General features: G+C 36.7%; 3 protein-coding genes across 8 annotated transcripts; all 3 read right to left on the bottom strand.

The window, feature by feature from the left end:
* Positions 1-1,220: 1,220 nt before the first annotated feature.
* On the bottom strand, positions 1,221-12,665 carry LOC113765425 (putative disease resistance protein At3g14460). 6 transcript variants are annotated; one of them, XM_027309596.1, is made up of 6 exons: positions 11,196-12,665; positions 10,983-11,048; positions 8,464-8,575; positions 8,213-8,277; positions 7,980-8,096; positions 1,221-2,567 (listed from the first exon to the last, which is right to left on the bottom strand). In XM_027309596.1, exon 1 carries the CDS (start codon positions 12,613-12,615, stop codon positions 11,248-11,250), a length of 1,368 nt encoding a protein of 455 aa, XP_027165397.1. In that variant the 5' UTR covers positions 12,616-12,665; the 3' UTR covers positions 1,221-2,567; positions 7,980-8,096; positions 8,213-8,277; positions 8,464-8,575; positions 10,983-11,048; positions 11,196-11,247. The 6 variants fall into 6 exon arrangements, with proteins under 6 accessions (XP_027165397.1, XP_027165396.1, XP_027165395.1 ...); XM_027309595.1 differs by having other exon boundaries at positions 1,221-2,557; XM_027309594.1 differs by lacking the exon at positions 1,221-2,567 and having other exon boundaries at positions 7,627-8,096.
* Positions 1,319-3,225, bottom strand: LOC113766563 (mediator of RNA polymerase II transcription subunit 4-like). Its single transcript, XM_027310741.1, has 2 exons — positions 3,216-3,225; positions 1,319-2,196 (listed from the first exon to the last, which is right to left on the bottom strand). Exons 1-2 carry the CDS (start codon positions 3,223-3,225, stop codon positions 1,319-1,321), a joined length of 888 nt encoding a protein of 295 aa, XP_027166542.1.
* LOC113766562 (putative disease resistance protein RGA3) lies at positions 12,662-14,594 on the bottom strand. The gene is made up of 2 exons (XM_027310740.1): positions 13,138-14,594; positions 12,662-13,070 (listed from the first exon to the last, which is right to left on the bottom strand). The coding sequence occupies exons 1-2, from the start codon at positions 14,592-14,594 to the stop codon at positions 12,662-12,664; spliced, it is 1,866 nt and encodes a 621-aa protein (XP_027166541.1).
* Between the last annotated feature and the right edge of the window lie 6,194 nt (positions 14,595-20,788).

Raw genomic sequence — 20,788 nt, 5'->3', positions numbered from 1 at the left:
TGTCTGAAATTAGATTAAATTGAAGGAAATGATCCATTCTAGTTATTAAGCTAGATTTCTTTAGGCTGCTGCTCGGTGCCATGTAAAATTGTACATATCATCTTCTTCATCATCATTAATAATACATTCTTATTTCAGTCAAATTAGATTCGATGTCAGATTAGTAGTGAGGATTGGATTGCATGTATCAGAGGATTTGTACTTCTCTCACGTCACGTAAAGATTTGACTATGACAATATACAATTGGGATTCATTCATTCATAAACCTTACTGACAGAAACATCTTATTCAGGGCACAAGCAACAACCAACACCAGAAGAGCAATGCCTATACTAAAATCTATTGAATTTGTCATGGCAGAGAAGAAAACTTCTTTGTGGCAGCCAACCCTTGAATTTATTTCCATTGCCAGAACTGTAATTTCTGTACTGCATCAATCTGCAACTTGGATTTTCATTTCCTAGATGATTCTGCTATAATGCCCGTGAGCTCACAAGGTCTGACAAGTATCTGAAAAATTTGTGAATTTTTTTTCTCCTCAGCTTGTTTTTCTATTTGTCCTGTGATCTTTGCAGGGAATTATACTTCAGTTTCCCTTTAAAACAAGCAATCTTTTTTTTTTCTTTTTCTTTTTGCCCACACCTGCCACTTCAACATTTCTCTCTTCCTTAGTGAAAAGGAAGAAAGGACAGGAAAAAAAATTGGAAAAAGTACAATCATTGAGATTAGTAACTATTGGCAACATAAGCTGGCCAAAATCATCAATATTTTACATCAGCTGATTTAATTCTTCACAACATATTCACTGATAACTTTACATCTCATTTAACAAAAGTTTATCAATCATCAAGGATCAAGATTCTAGAGCGACTGCGGTGGAAAATGCTTTAATGTTTACAGCGACACTAATCGCTACCCTTATACAGCGTGGTGTGAACCTGAGTACAATATTCCTATGTTAGGATGTATGGAGTAACCTACGTAAATTCCCACCTATCAGCCCGAACAGGGAGTACTTAGATGTATTGACTGCGAGGAAAAGAAGCAGCTTTTCTACTTTCATTCGTTCCTCATCTTGCAGAAGACACAATATCCACGACAGTCCAGGAGATGATCAACTATCACAAAAGTACGTCACAGGTAAAACATAAAAATCTATTGCATCAGAATTTACATAAAAACATTACATAAGTGTGTAATGTTAGTGTACTGGCCCATATTGTCACAAATTTAAAAGATCATGCTCACTCAACCAGGCTTCCAATAACCTTAAAATCAAAACCAGTACTAGAACGGATTGCGAGAAATGTTCAAGGACTAATCTTCACTGTCAGAGCTACCAACATCACTGCTATAATCACTACTGTCATCGTCAATGTCAAGCTGCACATGCAGAACTTGTATAGGCTCGGGTGCCTTTGTAAGCATTGGAGGGGGGATATGCTGAGGTTGTTGCTCTTCAATTCTAGGAGGTACAGGAAGAGAATCCAATGGGGGGAGTGCCACTGGATCACCAGGTTTCCAACCAGGTGGAGGAAGAATAGGTAGATCACTGGGCAACTCCACGGGCATTCCAGGTTTCCATCCTGATGGCACAGCAATATTAGGTGGAAGCAGACCCTGCATTCCAGCTAGATTGGCCAGTGGATTTGGCTCTGCTGGTTGCCCAACAGGAGTTTCGATCAATGGCTCTATAATTTTCTTCTTATGCTCATCTGTTTTTGGTAAACCAACATCAAGATCAGCAAAAGCGTACAGTTGGGATGCCCGCATTTGCTCCTCCTGTGGAGCAGGTGGGAGTGCCCCACGGAGAGGAGCCTGTCCAGCACCAAATTCTGGTGGTGCAAAAGTAGTGTAGCTTATCCTATGGGCATACGACAATATATCAGAAAGCTTCAGCTGAGATGCCACAGTGGTGGTTGAAGAATCTTCTGCAACATCTTCTGACTTGGACCGTTTTGAACGGCGATAATCTGAGTAATCATCCACAAGGTTGTCAAGAACCTGCTCAGCTTCTTTGAGCTTGCTTGCAAGTGCAAGAATTGCAGCATCTTTTGACCTGATTTCATGTGAGAGTTTCTGTTTTCCATCTTGAAGATCAAGAATTTCTTGGAGCTCTGCAACAGCTTCAAATAGCTGAGTTTGAAGGTTTGTGAAAAGAGTGAGAATTTCTTTGGAGGAAGAAGGATAAGAATCTGGTGCAGTTGATGTCAAAGGTTGGGATTGGGAAGACAAGAAGGAGGGTAGGGAACCTCAAAATGCACTAATCCAGTGCGACCTATTAGGCAAGTGAGGACATTTGCAGAAGAATAGACTGAGCTCTTGGCAGAGGGGGAAGCAGAGGAAGAAGTGTTGAAGAAGTTGGAATAATGCTTGGTGCATTTGATTGTTGATTGGGTGGATGAGATTGCTGGGCTTGGGAGGCAAACTTAGCCGGAGTAGCGTTTTGAAGAGAAGGTGAATTTGGATTTGGTAAGCCTAGCCAAGCTGGAGATTGCACAATCTGATGCGGAACATTCTGGAGCATTTTGCACTTGGTTTCACCTTCAGCAAAACCTAAATCATCCTAAAAAGAAAAAAGAATTACAAGTGAATTCAATTAAGTACAATCTAACCACAAGTAGAATCCAAATAGAACAAGGCACCACACTGGCTTTGTTAGAGGGAAAAAAAACAAAAAGTATAAATAGATTGGTCCTGATAGAACCAGATCATTCAAGGCAAAAGAATGCTTGTTTCAGTTGATTTTGATCAACAATTTGCCATATAGAAGAGCTAAGACAAAAGGGGAAGAGAATGCAACTTTAAAGGACTTGCATCCATCAACAATTTTATGCATCTATGCCTCCTGGCTGCTTTGTTCATCAATTCCACATCCAAAGTAATAGCAACTCATTAAATATCAACTTGAGGAAACATATTTACTAATCCTAGTTTTTTTAAGCCTGACACATCGCGTCAGGTTGCCTGGATTCTGCAGTGGTTGTGTATTATTTGGTGTTAGTTCTTAAGTAACACTTGCAAAATTTCCTATTGACTTGAAATATAGATGGAACAAGCAAGCCTCCAATAAGGCCTGTTAGGAGAATATTAGTATTCTTATAGATAATAAATTAGTAAGGGTATTCTTGTAAATAGTCGGTTAGGTTTGTACTCCTATAAATACTAGTTGGTCACTCATAATATGTGACTAGATGTTTTCCTCCCAAGATACCTGTTGACATGGTATCAGAGCAAAAGTCCTAGGGTTAGGGTTAAATATCTAGCAAAAGTCTTGACGCGATACTGTTCATCGCGCACTGTTCACGCGCACTGTTTACGCGGTACTATTCACGACGCACTGTTCACGACGCACTGTTCACCGCGAATTTTGATTGCTGTTTTGTTTGAAGTGCTATTCGCTATGGTTGAAAGTTTTGCTAATGGGGTTACCACTGATCAAGTTGAATCAAGTTCTTCAGCACATGGGTCCCAGAAAACTGTTACTATATCCGAGGAAGATTATGTTAAATTCTTACAGTACCAAGCTACAAATCACGCATCTCTTCCCTCTGCTTCTTTAGCACAAAAAGGTAATGACTCATAGATTATTGACTCCGGGGCTACTGATCATATGTCAGGTACCTCTAAAATTTTTTCTAATTTTCAAGAGTCTACTCCCTTTCCTCATGTTACTTTAGCTGATGGATCTACCACTAAAGTTAAAGGACTAGGCACTGTAGAAATTAATCCATCACTTCCGCTGTCTTCTGTTCTTTACGTACCCAATTTGCCATTTAATCTAATGTCTGTTAGTAAGCTCACTAAATTTCTACAGTGTACAGTTACTTTTTCTCCTGATTCTGTTGTCATTCAGGATTTGAAGACAAAGAGGACGATTGGTGGAGGGCATGAGCATAATGGTCTTTATTTTCTCAACTTCAATGGTCCGATAGCATGTCCTGCTACTGTTTCTCCTCTTGAAATTCACTGTCGTTTAGGTCATCCGTCTTTACAAAATTTGAAAAAGTTGGTTCCTACTTTGAATCAATTATCTTCGTTAGAATGTGAGTCTTGTCAGTTAGGAAAGCATCATCGTGTTTCTTTTGCTCCTAGAGTCAATAAACGGGTTTCTGAACCCTTTTTGTTAGTTCATTCTGATGTTTGGGGTCCTAGTCGAGTCACTTCAAAGTTAGGTTTTAAATATTTTGTAGTCTTTGTTGATGATTTTTCCAGAGTTACATGGCTTTATTTAATGAAAAATCGTTCAGAATTATATTCCATTTTTTGTGCATTTGTTGCAGAAATAAAGAATCAATTTGGTGTGCATGTACGTATACTTCGCAGTGATAATGCGAAAGAATATTTTTCCACTCCTTTTAATACCTTTATGACTAAGTCTGGTATTATTCATCAGTCCTCTTGTCCTCACACTCCACAACAGAATGGAGTTGCTGAAAGAAAAATTGGGCATTTAATCGAAATTGCTCGAACACTGTTATTGCACATGAATGTGCCCAAACAATTTTGGAGTGATGCAGTTCTAACTGCATGTTATTTAATTAATCGCATGCCATCTAATATTCTTGGAGGTCAATTACCTCACTCCATTCTTTTTCCTCATGAACCTGTGTTTAAATTGCCTCCTCGTATTTTTGGATGTGTGTGCTTTGTTCATCAGCTTGCTCCGGGGATGAATAAATTAGATTCTCGTGCTATTAAGTGTATTTTCTTAGGATATGCACGAGCGCAAAAAGGATATAGATGTTACAGTCCAGTTTTAAATCGATTTTTTACTTGTGCTGATGTTACTTTCTTTGAATCCACTCCGTATTTTATCAAGCAAAGTATGTCTTGTGAATTAGACCAGTGTCCCTCTTTTTCCTCTCCTGTTTTACCAATCCCTTCCCCTTTATTACCTGAGTTGTCTAGTCCACCAGATTCCATAGCTCGATTATCTCGTCCTCATCTTCAAGTTTACTCTCGTCGTTCCATGGTTGAGAAAGTTCCTGATATGCCACGCACTTCACCAATTAACTCTCAATCTTCAAATCCAGGTATGACGCCCTCCTCTGAGTTAGATCTTCCTATTGCTTTACGCAAAGGTAAGAGACATTGTACTTCCCATCCTATTTCTAATTTTGTTTCTTATTCTCGTCTCTCTATGTCATATTCTTCTTTTGTTGCTTCTCTTGATTCTATCTCCATTCCTAAGTCTATTACCTATGCTCTTAATCATCCTGGTTGGAGATTAGCTATGCAAGAAGAGATGTCTGCTTTGGAACAAAATGGTACTTGGGATCTTGTCCCTCGTCCTTCAGGTAAGCCTGTTGTTGGTTGTAAATGGGTGTACACTATAAAAGTGCAGCCTAATGGTTCTATTGATAGATTGAAGGCTCGGCTGGTAGCTAGAGGATTTACTCAGGTGTATGGAGTAGACTACTTAGAAACATTTTCTCCTGTTGCAAAGATTACCTCTGTCCGTCTTCTTATCTCTTTGGCAGCAACTTATAATTGGCCATTGCATCAGTTGGATGTGAAAAATGCATTTCTGCATGGAGATTTGGAAGAAGAGGTATATATGGAACAACCTCCTGGATTTGTTGTTCAGGGGGAGAATCCGCGGTTGGTTTGTCGTTTGAAAAAATCCTTATATGGATTGAAACAGTCTCCGAGGGCTTGGTTTGGCCGGTTTAGTAGTGTTGTCATGGAGTTCGGTCTGACAAGATGTGGAGTAGATCACTCTGTATTTTATCGGCATTCTAATGCTGGTAAAATTTTATTAGTTGTTTATGTGGATGACATTGTGATTACAGGTGATGATGTTGTGGGGATCCAGAAACTTAAATCCAATCTGCAGGCAAACTTTCAGACAAAGGATTTAGGTCATCTACAGTATTTTCTGGGTATTGAGGTAGCTCGGTCTAAATATGGGGTTTATTTATGTCAAAGAAAATATGTACTCGATATGTTGAGTGAAGTTGGGATGTTAGGTTGCCGACCTGTGGATACTCCTATGGATCCCAATGTGAAATTAGCAGGAGATCTAGGTGCATTACTTGATGATCCTAAGCAATATCAAAGACTTGTGGGTAAATTAAATTATCTCACTGTAACAAGACCTGACATTTCGTTTGCAGTGAGTGTTGTGAGTCAATTTCTTGATACCCCTCGTACTAGTCATTGGGATGCTGTTATACGGATTCTCAGGTATCTTAAGAGTGCTCCTGGAAAAGGGTTGCTGTATCAAAATCATGGACACACTGATATTGAAGGATATAGTGATGCAGATTGGGCTGGTTCTGCCTCAGATCGAAGATCGACTACAGGATATTGTGTGTTTGTTGGTGGTAATTTAGTGTCGTGGAAGAGTAAGAAGCAAACAGTTGTATCCAGATCAAGTGCAGAATCTGAATACCGCGCTATGGCTCACACTGTGTGTGAGTTGGTTTGGGTGAAGAGCATGTTACTGGAACTTGGGTTTGAGCATAAACAGCCTATGAATTTAGTGTGTGATAATCAGGCGGCTGTTCATATTGCGTCTAATCCAGTGTTTCATGAAAGGACAAAACATATTGAAGTTGATTGTCATTTCATTCGAGAGAAATTGCTTGACGGGGTCATCAAGACATCTCATGTACCGTCTGTAGATCAATTGGCTGATGTATTTTTTGATTCTTGGTTTTTTAGGAGAAGTACGATGTGATTTTAGAAGATTGTAACTTTGGATTAGCTCTTTTTTTTTTTTTTTTTTTTTTTTTTTTACAAATCAGCTCAATCTTATTTGCTTAATATTCAGCGACAAAATATATATTCCCAAAAGTGAATGACAGGTATGTATGTTGAATACTATCTGTCAACATACATTTGGCTGATGTATTTACCAAGAGTTTAGGGGGCTCTAGGGTGAAATACATTTGTAACAAGTTGGGTGCTTATGATATATATGCTCCAACTTGAGGGGGAGTGTTAGGAGAATATTAGTATTCTTATAGATAATAAATTAGTAAGGGTATTCTTGTAAATAGTCGGTTAGGTTTGTACTCCTATAAATACTAGTTGGTCACTCATAATATGTGACTAGATGTTTTCCTCCCAAGATACCTGTTGACAAGGCCAAATGTGGCATTCAATTTAAACATCACCAAGAGTAACAGTATAACAAAAAATTACAAACATAATATGCATAAACAGATAGAGTACATTTGCATGTTTTACATTGTTGTTATTATAACTCTTGCATATTATGCAAGGTTGCTAGTCAATCTTGACTGTTAGGTAGTTAATCTGGAGCTGCCTTAGCAAATGGAGATAAAGAAACTATTCTAGTAACAAGGAGGACATTGCATATAAAAAACTATTAGTAACTGATTAGATGCCTCTCTGCAGTTCGAGTTTAGTTCTGATTAAAATATAAAGCTTGCAAACATAGCTAGCAAGGTTTTGATTGTAGTAAATGATAGATTAAGATACAGAAACCTATCAGCTTGCAGGCGAACACATCATCAAGAGTACTAGTCTCCAAAAACAATGTTGGTAGATGTTCTGTGTTCACATTTCTAATCGTACATTTCTTTCCTCTAATATAACAAATTTTGCAAATTCTTTTGGCACCAGATTTTCCAAAACTCAAATACATTGTGTAATGTTCTAATACTCAATTCACTTTCACGTATAGCAACAAGGGTCTGTCAAGCAAAATGCCAAAAGATTGTATAGCATCATGAGACTGAATATACATAACTGAAGATAGCATTATAGAATACACAGAATTGACTAAATCATTAACACACTCAGTGTAGACTTCAGTTTTCTTAGAATTTAAGCAGATTGTGACAACTTAGCATCCAATTAGAATATGATCAAAGTAGAAAATCTCATAGCTCTTGCATCACTCACTGTTGGGGCAGCTCCCCTTGTGACATCATCTTCCCTATAAATCAAAAGATACGCATCCTATATCCACTCAAGCCTTCTGGTGGATTGGTGGAAGGATTACCACTCAAGCTTTTTGCATTTGCCAACTTAGAACCCTTCAACAGACGAAAGCTTCTCAATTCGACTAGGTTATGTTTCTTTAAAAGGGCTGACAAGCCTCATTTGCAGCAGTTGTCATCTAAATGGAAACAAATTTGGTATCTGTTAGGTTAAGTGCAATAGTAAATACACTCCAGAAAAGTGGAAATAATAGACCTAGGAAGTAGATGCATGATTATGGGAGCAAGAACATACCACAACTTAAAAATCCGACCAGTGGCTTTCCCATGTATTGCTCATCCATAGCTCTGTTATTTAACCTTGAAAACCATGGGTGGAAGATTCAAAATTTCAGACAAGTTTAAAATAAATGGCAATTTAAGAAGATCTTACTAATTCTATTGTTTATGAAAATTCACGAAGCCATAAAGAAATCAGCAGTATTGACAAAAGTCAAACAAATTTTCTAAAACCAGAGAATTTTCATCACAGAGGGAAGTGTGTACCTCATGCATGAGAATCCCTGCAGCTAGCCAGAATGATCTGTCGTTGTCAGCCTCATATTCTTCCACAATTTATCAATCTGAGAGTAGACTCTCAAGCTAGACTCAAAACCGCCTACAACCACGGGAAGAAATGGCATCAGATCAGAAGCTATATAGTAAGCATACACCACTGTAGAAAGCATTACACTCATGCTGAATTGTAATTTAACGTTCTCTATATGGAATTAAAGTGCAAGAATCTTCCTCTTGGGAGAGAGCCCAGATAAATCCCTCCAACAAAGGAAGCTTTCTGCTTACTTTTTGTAGTGCAACTGTGAAGGAGGTTTTGAACTAGGCTAGTTAAGACCTCAATCTTGGGAGGTCTTGAACTAGGCCAGATATAGAAGAGGTTCCTCAATATGTGCAATGACTCTGCTGTTCACAGAGTGTTCTTTGAGCCAAAAAGTAGCTACCATCAGGCACCAACAAAGTTAGAAAAATTAGTAACATTCAATTCTTAGAAGATTACAACATAAATGAGCGCTTACTTTTTAAAGGAATGAAGTGTAGATTTAGATCTTGAGTAGTTAATACTAACATCAATATAAGAGGATAAGTAGCTGGCTAAATTATTCTAATTCATTAAACTTGACTTTTGTTCCTTGGAACCCAGCATCTCAATGTTTTTGGTTGCGCCAAATTTGTTATGAATAGATTAACATCAGGTTACTAAGGTCAGAAACCCTTTTGCACCCACAATATAGCCAAATTCAAACTTCATCTAAGTGATCAAGCTATTTAAACAACGTATCAGGACTCTAGATTTTGTTCAAGACATCCTGTTTCAATAGAAATAGTCCTCTTAGATTTGAGAAACAAAATCAAAAGTCCACAAAAACATAAATATCAAGAAACAGGTAAAAAACAAAATGATAAGGCTGATAGAGGATTGCACCAGCATTTATGGTACCAAAACCCTTCCCAAAATTTCTAAGCAATTTCAATTTCGAAAACCAGAGAGTTCATTTTGTAAGAATTCATTAGATAACAGAAAAAACTGAATTTGCAAGATACCTCAAAAAATAAAGTCAATAAATTTACTTGATATTTAAGTCATGCCTTAAAGCAGTTTCTTGATATTTCTTCCCAATGGGTTTCTGCAGCATTTGATGCTACAGCAGAAATGGCAAACGAAATAAAGCCACACTACTTCCACGAATTAACAGGTTAACTTCCCTGAGATCCTGAAAGGGAGCTGGAAGAGATGATTTACCAGAACCATATAAAAGCCCAAACCAGTGTTATCCTTATCACTTGAAATATTGACCTTTTTCAAGTTCATAACTTTAAAGGCTAACAATCTCCCAGTACTATTACAATTTGTTCGAAGAAAGTAACACATAGGATCATGTTGAAAATCATGCTAAGTTTAGAATCTCCATGGAAGCATAGGGAATTCAGTTTACTTCATGAAATGCATTCTTTAAAAAAAACAGTTTGAGGAAAAAGCTCTTACTTTCAGCTATAAGTGAAAATCCTGAGCTGAATGGAAAACACTGGTAGAAAATGTCACTTTTTCATTATGTTACAAATCTTTTACTAGAAAGATACCCAAAAGAATGTATGCTTACATGAGTCGCCAAGCTTGTCCACAGTCATTCTCACGTAAAACATTCTTAAAACTTCAAAGTAATAGTGGTGTTAGTTGGCTACTTCAATTGTCAATCCTTACAATCTCACATGCACATTACTCGTGTCGAAATTTCAAACTAGAAATATGCAAGGATGAATAAGTAAATGCCAAAATAAAAGAGTAACCATGAAGATTGACTCTAAGGAGTTAATGGCAGGCTGAAGTAGCTTCTGTAGTTAAATATTTTTGACATAGAGGATCACTCATACAAAATTTACCATTTATAGAATTTCAAAAGACACCAACGCAATCTAGGAATTTGTTTGAGCTAAAAGCAAGACTTAAACTAGTCTGAAACCTTCACCACTGCATATAGACCAAATTTGAATTAACAATTCACTGAAATAATCGACGATGCAAATGTAAAAAACAAATGGAGATAAAGGATTGATATGGCATACTAAATGCATAAGCAAAGTAGAAAGAAAAATAAGATGATCAAATTTGATCAAACATACTTTGGTGGATGCTGAAAAGTTAGCATTATTCATAGCAATGAATTTGCAAACTTTATGTTGCACACTATAAACTGCAAAATTTCGAAATTATTAGCTGTAAGAATGACCTGTAGTTACTATTTTCAAACATAAGCTATGATAGCTGAGAAAGGTTTTGGATAACCATAGCTAATACAACAATTATGTTTTCCGACCATATTGCAATAAATTTCAGAAATGGCCTCACAAAATTTCTCTCATTAACAAAGTTCCAAATAATGTTAATCCTTTAACATGTTGAAAGACACAAATATTGGAGGAAGTAAAACATGGTAGTAGATCACAAAGGAATATCTGGAAAGTGCTAATTCAGGGACAAAAGATCACACAAACATAAATGAAAAGATTACCTAGAAAGCAAAAGCGCACAGGACGAAGGAAAAATAGTTCGCATCAATTATTGAGTAGAAGTTAGGCTGCACAAATGAGATTTGATTAACAAATATTATCAATACATTTCCGCTGTAAATACAAAGAAAAGATTTTAAGGGAAAAGAAATATAGATAGATAGAAGAAGCAAAATTAATTGAAAAAACTGTGAAGTAGTAAGACAGAGGAATACCTAGTAGCTTTAATTGGGAAAACTGACGTTATTTATGAGCTTCAAATGGGGATTAGCCTCTGATTTGCTGCTCATCAATTTCAATTTGGGGAATGCCGGAGATCTTCGACCACTCAGAATTGGATTCGGTGGTGCTGCTACTGCTGCTCTTTGGTTTACATCTTTCCTTTAGAAGGGGACACCCGTCACTCTCCAGCTTTCTTAGTCTGGTGAGGCTTCTCATAGATTGGTGAGAGGGTAAATTCTCTAGCTTTTTACAATCCAAGAGACAAAGTCGTTCAAGTGACGAAAGCTTCCCAAACCAATCGGGCAATGATTTCACTCCAAAACCTTCTAAAAAAAGAGTTGTTAGGGCAGAGAGGCCCTGAAGTTGCTCGGGCAGAGATTCCCAATGAGACCATCCACGCAGAAATAATTCCGAAAGGGAGGGGAAGTAGGGGTGCGGTGGTGGGAGAGCATCAAAGAGGTATAGGAAGGAATGCAACTCTGTGGTTTCTGAGAATGGTCCAATCGATAAGGTTCTCAAGCTTGTAAGAGAACAAAGCTTCCCCTTGGGCAAGTCCGTTAATTTGGGACAATATGATATGACCAGGGTAGAGAGAGAAGGTGTTCGGGTTAAATCAATTGGAAAGGAGATCAGATCGGGGCAGCAGTCTACTTTCAATTTCTCGAGAAGTAGAAGAGGAGGAGGAGAAGTAGCGGAGAGGGAGGGCCGAGGAGTGGAATCCCACTCTGACTCAGTTAGCTGGGGGATGGACAAGCGGGAAAACCTATCGCAATAGGAAATTTTTAATTCGCGCAAGGCAGTGAGGTACTTGTCTCCCTTGGGGAATGAAATCGACTTGAGTGAATCGCACAGGGAAATTTCTAATTTCTCAAGGGACTCAAGACCAACCAAACGTTGAGTAGCACTATTGTCAATGCAAGTGTGTGGTTGGCTCAACTCAAGTACTGTTTGGGAATTTGGACCTTCTAAAGTTTGAGGAACATTTGGATTGTTTTGAAATAACATATTTGGTAGCTCAGTGAACCCATTCACAAACAAAAGGCAAAGACTAGTGAGAGTGCTAACTCCTCTTCGGATATATTTCATTACTGCTGACCCATTCTTAGTCCGATAGATGTGCAATTTCTTGAGACTTGGAAAATGACTTGGAAAAGTTGCTAGTCTGGGGCAATTTTCAATCTCTATCGTCTCAAGGACAGGAAATACCATCAATTCTCTATCATGAACTTCTGCTTCCGTCCATTCAGTCAAATTGTGCGCGTACCTTAGAATGAAATGTTCAAGTGCTGGAAACAATTTTAGGGGACTTTGACTGCCGCTTCCACTATGTATGGTCGATTCTCCATAAAAAGAAGGTCCTATGCTTGTTATGCCATTAAGTCTTTCCAAGTGAAGAGATCTGAGGGAGGACATGTGCCCAAGAGTTGGTAACTCTTTGCAGTTTCTGCAATCTCGCACTTCAAAGTGCCTCAAATTGGAAATTCGTGAAATTTTCTGGAAACTTTGTCAATGATTCGCAACCTTCAACTCTTAATGTCTGCAAATGATAAAGTCGACAAAGAGAGTCTGGCATTATTTTGATTGAAGGTCTGGATAAATCAAGGTACCGCAAATGAGTTAGCTTCCCAATTGATTTAGGAAGCTCCTCGACACTTGATGACCTTAAACTCAAAACTCGCAACATAAAAAATGATATCTCTCTATCATTAAGTGATCTGTCTTCCAACAAAAATAATGTTGTAATACACTTGAACCTTTCAGAGGGAGGAAATGGCATTTCTTCTCCACTTCTCTCCAGTGCAAGATACTGGATGGGAAACGTCCCCTGGTCATCACTTCCAGACTCTGTCAACCTCAAAGTTTTAGAACTGGAAATGGAATTGCACCATATCATGCACAAGATCATGCATTTTGCAATTCACAACATTCCCATACCCATCCTCCTCTGCATCTTGAAACAAGTTACTATCCAACAAAATGGTAAAATACATGTTACCAACTTCCTCCATACACATATTATTGTTTCTTGGATTTGAATAAAGAAATCCTTCTGCCGCCCAAAGTTGGATCAGTTGATCCTTTCCCATTTGAAAATCCTTGGGAAAAATTGAACAATATGCAAGACACTTTTTAAGAGATGGATATGGCAGATGATCAAAGCTCAACTTCAAAATTTCATCAATGCCATTATTTTCACCTCTTTGAAGCCCACTCTCTAATTTCTGCCATTCATCTATTTCCTTGTTGCGCAGCATGCCCCCGAGAACGCTTGCAGCTAATGGTAAGCCTCGGCATTTTTCTGCAATCTTGAACCCTATATCTTCTTGCTGTCTATTTGGCACTTTCCTAGCACCCAATGCATTTGCTTTGAGAATGAGCCAACAATGATCAGGTGATAATTCTTTCAAGGAACAATCTTGAGGAGAAGAAATTCTCGTGATGGTTGCCACTTGTCGCTCACGAGTGGTCACAAGAATCCAGCTCCCCATGGCTTGGCTAGTACCCCTTAAAGACCCAAGAAACTCATTCCATAGTCCGGAATCCTTATTCCAAACATCGTCCAAGACCAGTAGATACCTTTTACCATCCAATGAGCCCTTAAGCCGATTGACTTTGGCTTCCTTACTCTCAACTCCGGTCATTGGTACTTCCAATGATTCTAGCATCAACTTAAAAAGCCTATTGGCATTGAAATCATCCGACACGCATACCCACATGCTCTTCTCAAAATGTTCTTTAATCTTTGGATCATTAAAAACATTTCGAGCCAATGCAGTCTTCCCGATCCCGCCCATCCCTACTATAGGGAGAACGGAGATAGTTTCATCATTATTTGGGGCAGCCAACTTTTTTACTATTTCTGAGACATTATTTTCTCTTCCAACAAAACTCACATCAATAGTAACAGAGGCAGTCTCCCTATTCTTTAGAAGAACACGAGGCGCATCTCTAGCTCCAATCTGTGGCTGGAGGCCAAAGCCCAATGCTTCTTGATTGATTCTTTCCAAATCCATACTGATTTTCTGAATTTTGTTGGCCATTTTGCAACGAAATGCAATGGGATTGGAGAGTGAGAAGAAGAAGCATACCTTCCTCTTCATTTGGTTTTGAATCTCAACTTTGCGCCGGATCATCTCATAGTTGATGTCATCCAACAGATTACCAGCATCGAAAGCCACACGTTCAAGCTTCTCCAGCCAACGCTTCACGAATTGTTGAGTCACCTGTCTTTCCTCTGCATCATGAAGGAGAGCCTGGATCAGAGTCAACGTATCCCTCAGTTTCTCCAAGTCTTTCTTGAATGCAACAAACCGGCCAATTTGTTCAGAAGCCAAATTTATTGCCTTCTCCACTAGAACTTCTACAACGGGACCAAGTAGTGCATCCGCCATCAGGTCAGGTCGATATCTGGGAGAAAGAGAGCAGTTGATAGTTTTGAGAGTGTGGAATGGAACCGGGCAATTTGCAAGTTCGAAGGTGAGAACGAGTTGAATGTAGCAGTCGGTGAAACCAAAAGTCTACGAGTAGTTTGCTGCAATAGAAGGAAAACGAAAAGGAAGAAAAGGTTCCCGACAAACATATCACGTGATAGACACGACACGACAGGAAAGGAAATGAATTCTTTACTTTAACAAAAAGTTGCCAAGATCGACTTTACTTTCTAAACCAATACTCTTCTAGTTGTTTGGCAATTGTGCACAAAATCAATAAGAAAATGTCCCTTCATTTTCAAGAATCTCAAAATCATCTTACTTTATCTTGAGTAGAAAATCAGATGCCAAATATTCGGGCAAAGTAGGATGATGGTTTCTTAAGCAAAAGCTAAATGTCTACGGGATAATTTTCAATGTTCCTGAATGTCTACAAAAAAATCAAGATGGAATTCAATTCCACCGAGAAAAGGGAAAAAGAAAACTAAGGGAAGTTGGAATTCAATTTCTCACCATCTAAACCTCAATTTCAGAGGCTGTGCTCGGTGCTCAGAAGTCTGAAGCAATAATGAACTTACAAGAATTTTCATAGTCATCCATGATAGACGCGTTTTGTTAAATACATTTTACCTTCTTTTTTTTCTAGTTTTTTTAGGCTATTTTTTACTTTTGTAGCATTTTGTGTGATGTGATGTATGTGAGATAAAAAGGTGATTTGAGAAGATAAAAAGGTGATTGGGATTTGTAAGGGTAAATTTTGCAAGATCAAAAATTAGTTGGATTTGATCAAGAAAAAATGAAGCAGAAAACGAAGTGTAAAATGCTTGACCAAAGTGCATCCTTTATTCCTTTTCCTTTATCAATCTATCCATTTATTTTTCATTTTTGTGGTGGCCAGTTCATTATATTATCTCAGATTGACCGAGTCTATGCCCAAAAGTCTAAAACAATAATTCACGTACTGGGCCATTTCAATAATGCAGCCCTGGTGGTGGGATTGAAAAGCAACTCACAATAATGATATACTCCTTTGATTCTTACGGCAATAATGCTTTCTTACTCGTTAAAATTGGGTAGTGCAGAAAATATCCCACAAGAATATAACAAAGAAGAAGAAATATGAGAGAACTCTTGAGACGTGATATATTATTACATGTAAATGATTTTTTTTTGCAAATAATCTCTATCCAAAATCACAAGTTCCTCCATCCCCTTGTTAATGTCATACTTTTCTTTTTATTTTAGATATTCGAAAATGAAAAACGCATTCTAAAATGGAATTCGATTTCATCAAGAAAAGGAAAAAAAAAAAAAAAAGGCAGATGGAATTTAATTTCTCAGCATCTAACTCTGAAAAATTATAGCTTGCATCTACTAATTGGGTTCGCATTGAAAAAGAATTACACTTGTTCGTTGTTTGGGACCTTTTTTGTGCTTTCTTCTCACAAGTAGACAAACCCGTACGAGATCCATGTGTTTTTCTATCTCGTGGTGGCCAGTACTTGCATTATTATCTCAGATTGACTGAGGCTATGCTCAGAAGTCTGAACCAATAATGAAGTCACTGGGCCATTTCAATAATTCAGTCTGGGTGGATTGAAAAGGAACTTACAACCATTTCCACGGTCATCCATGGCAGCAGACGCGTTTTCTCTTCTTTTTTTTTTTTGTGTTTTTAGGCTATTTTTTACTTTTGTGTTTTTAGTCTAACCTTGACAAATTACTGCTTGCATTTACTGTTTGGGCTGGCATTGGAATAAAATTTCACTCATTTGGTGTTTGGTAACCTTTTTTTTTTTGCTCTCTTTTACGGCAATAAAAAGGTAGTGTGTGACAAATTTTGTGCCACTCGATTTATCATTTATGAGTGGAGTCATAAATCTGATCTACCCAAACTTTTGCCTCTTTTCATGAGCAGACAGACTTGTACGAAAAAACAACTAAGTAGTGTACGAAAAGTGTAAAAGACTTCGACTAAACAAAGGATGACTGAGTGAGTCTATGCTGACAAGTCTGAAGCAATAATGAACTTACGGACAAAGGGCCGGAGCGGTTGTCGAAACTTTTCATGGCTAAGATGTAATGGGCCATCATCAACGGACAAAACGAAGCCATGTCGCCAAATTATATCAGCTAAATAAGACGGCGTCATTTTATTAAGTGTCAAATAAAAAAATAAAAATTTTGGAAACGGATGGAGCATCATTGTCAAACGGCGTCAAATTTATCCCGCCCAAATTATTAATGAAAAGTTCCTTTTTATCAAAAATCCCCATTTCACTTTCCTCATTTCCAAAACCCTTTCCCCGTTGTCAGGTAATGCAAAAAATCACTCCACGGAAGAACTGCCATTTCACTCCACAGAATCACTCCACAAAATCACTCCCATTTCACTCCCCGTTGTCTGCTAATTTCTAAAACAACTGCTTGAATTCCTCCTAAAAAAGACCCACGGTATTTTTTGGAGGAGGAGAAACTGCATAATCCAAAGCAAGATAGGATCTTTTACACTCTCTGCTCCTATGTTGCACTTGTAATGTTTATCCGCAACATTGATACTCTTCATTTTTTGACATTTTTTTAATTCATTGGGGTCAAAATTTTCTGGAATTTTCGAGTTAATTTCTTATTTTAGTGAATCTTAAAGTTTCACATTAGTTTTCGTGGGATGGATTGACGAAATTTTGGAGCTTTGTTTATTTCGAGCTGGGTAGCTCAGCTGGGCAGGACAAAATTGTTGAAATTATGCTTGTAAAAAAGTTATATTTTTTATTTTTCTTCTTTAGGTTGCAAGCTTAGTTAGTTTAGTACTTATTTTTTGGGTCTTCTTCCTACTTACAAACCTTTTGAGGAGGTTCGTAATGTCTCTGTAATTTCATTGTTACTAGATTACGAACTAGTATTTTCATCGTTACTCGTTCGTAATCAATAATAATTTCGTTGTTAACTAGAAATTACAGGTTCGTAATGTCTTCTTCCTGATTTTTTATTTTTATCTTGTAACAAACTAATAATTTCTCCGTAATGTCTCCTGTAATGTCTCCGTTTTCACTAGGGTTTTTCTTTACCCCTCTCAATTATGTTAATTGAATTTTTTAATTTTTAATGTCAATTCTTTTCTGCCTAAGTTGTTATGGTTTAATTTTGATTTTAATTTATTTATTTAATTGTGAAATTCTTGAAAATCTAGTAATCAGTCAAAAGAACCCGCAATATTAGAAGAAGGAAAGGAAAAGATGAGAAATTGTCAAAAAAAATCTGTTCAAGTTTTGCATTATATTCTGTTCAAGCCAATTGTAAGTTTTTTTTCTTTTGGCAATCATGATATGCTAAAATATTTGGCTTTTTCGCCTATTGATGGGCAAGCTGAATTTAAGGTTTCCAGAAGCTCGAAAAGTTTCTTTTGCCTTTGCCGTTGTTGTCTTATTCATTAAATTTTAAATTGTTCGAGTAGTAGATTAAATCAACTTAAACTCTATCTAAAACCGTCGTGACCTGAGCCCAGAATTATAAGTGAAGATATCGAAAGAGAATGAAAATGAGAACTTAAGCTGCATTGCTATCATTTTCAGGATGGTGATGTTGTGCTAGGTTTTCAAAGCCAAATAAGTATTGGGTTAAAAGCTCGAAGAAAAGTAACTATGCAACGGATTTGCAAAGGTCTTTTTGTAGTGTGTATAAGATAAAATACACCGTGTACCAGAATAATAACATGATGTCAATACAAAATAACCAGTGGAACATGGTATGTATAAATGCGCACAACATAATATCAGTTTATACACATAAAACAACAACATGTAAATGCTATTAAATCAAGAGATCGCCGTAATGTGTATCAACTAAAATACACCGTGTACCAGAATAATAACACGATGTCAAAATTAAACAATGAGTGATAAATAATTGTAATTTGTATGATTTAAAAAATGAATGTGAGGAAATAAATCAATAATCCGTAAAAATTTTTATCCAAAAGTGTAATCATGTGTCCAAATGCAATAACGATATTTTAAAACAAAATAACCAGTGGTACATGGTATCCAAAAGTGTAATCATGTGTCCAAATGCAGTGGTTGTGTATTATTTGGTGTTAGTTCTTAAGTAACACTTGCAAAATTTCCTATTGACTTGAAATATAGATGGAACAAGCAAGCCTCCAATAAGGCCAAATGTGGCATTCAATTTAAACATCACCAAGAGTAACAGTATAACAAAAAATTGCAAACATAATATGCATAAACAGATAGAGTACATTTGCATGTTTTACATTGTTGTTATTATAACTCTTGCATATTATGCAAGGTTGCTAGTCAATCTTGACTGTTAGGTAGTTAATCTGGAGCTGCCTTAGCAAATGGAGATAAAGAAACTATTCTAGTAACAAGGAGGACATTGCATATAAAAAACTATTAGTAACTGATTAGATGCCTCTCTGCAGTTCGAGTGAAATATGTTATTTCAATTATCTTTACATAATGTCGTGCCTTCGCAACATTCTGCTGGTCTAACTGCAGATTTCTTTAACCAAGAAAAGTATAGAAAAAATCAAAACTACCTACTTTGTAACACTGTCAGAGTGTATACATACATTCCAGAGGCAACATACATACAATTCAATAGATAAATAGTGCAAGCCGCAGCCTTCGCCCAAAAAGACTTTGACATATTCTTTAATTTCAACATGCATCTCACCATATAAAAAGTTTTGATTTATTTTTAGACACAAAAATCTAATGCATGAGAGTAGGGGTGAGCAAACGGTACAAATTCGGTAATTCAGTTGACTGAATTCAGTGAATTCGGTTATTTGACTTATAGAAATCTAAACCGCTTTCAATTTCAAATTGACTATAACCGAATTCATTTCGCAGCCGATTTCGAATTTGGAAATGGTAATGAATTCGGTTAACCGAATTCATTTATAAAAAAAAACTGATTTTTTTAAAAATTATTATTGATTTGATCTCCAAATTTATTCATAATTTAACACATTACTTATGTTCTAATCATTTTGTGGTTTAATTCAATTGGCATTTATTTGATAATTTATTCCTAGAATCCTTAGCCTATGATTTAAGGAACACATAAAAAATGATTGATTTAAACTAGAATAAATCTTAGACTATATAATGATTAGTGATAATTTATGAATTTATAATTTACAATGATTAATAATAAGTAATATTAGTTACAAACTTACAAATTACAATGATTAGTGATAAGTTATATTAGTTACAAACTTATAGTTTATTTCAAATCAAAATAAAACTTATTTACTTACATATGTTATTGTGAAAGTCAATATACTAATACATTGATTTGCAATTCATATACATTCACTTACAATGCTTAGTTGTCTTGTCTATACTTAAAGCCTTAAGATTAGTGAATAAAGAATATGAATTTTTATGTTAAATATGTAATGTAAATTTAGAGCACGTTTAAAAAAAAAAAAAAGAACCTTTATACTTTTAGCATAAAGAAAACTGAATAAAACACAATTAAAGGAAAAGAAATCATAAACTTTTATCAAGAACAGAACAGTTTGCTGATTGGTCTAAATTTACCAACAAATAATCTACCATTATTAACTTGAACTAAACCCACAAACAAGAAAGTAAGGTCATGAAAAGAATTTAAAATTGGAGCACAAAATTTCAATTTCTGATACGACGATATGGCGATAGTGATGGCGATGGTGATAGCGGTGGTGGGCTGAAAATAATCGAAAAAAAAAAAAAAAAGAAGAAGAAACTTCACCGTGCTTTCCTGATGAAGAAATTCAGACACCACAATAGCAGTGGCGAGCTCTGGTCGGCAAACAATAACTCCTCCCTTTTTAGTTCTGGCGTTGGATTTGCTTTTCTTTTCATTTTTTTTCCTCCATTTCTTCTTTTTTGTTAAGTGGATGATTATGAAGATTGTGAAGGGATTTTGTATAGGAAGAGATGTTGATTAATGATTCTACGGAATGAAATGTCTGAAATGAAAGAATAGCAGCAATTGTGCAGGAGAAGGTGAAACAAGGAATGCGTGAATATTCACAATTATATGGAGAATTTAGCAATCAGCTTTCAAGCATTTACTCATATATCATCCAGAGCTTTGTTCCAAATCTTTAGGCTGTAGCACCTCTTTTGATAGCTGATGTG

The sequence above is a fragment of the Coffea eugenioides genome, chromosome 3, assembly GCF_003713205.1.
Source record: "Coffea eugenioides isolate CCC68of chromosome 3, Ceug_1.0, whole genome shotgun sequence".
NCBI lineage: Eukaryota > Viridiplantae > Streptophyta > Magnoliopsida > Gentianales > Rubiaceae > Coffea > Coffea eugenioides.
The sequence above is the reverse complement of the archived record's forward strand: the minus strand, read 5'-3'. Positions and strand labels throughout refer to the sequence as shown.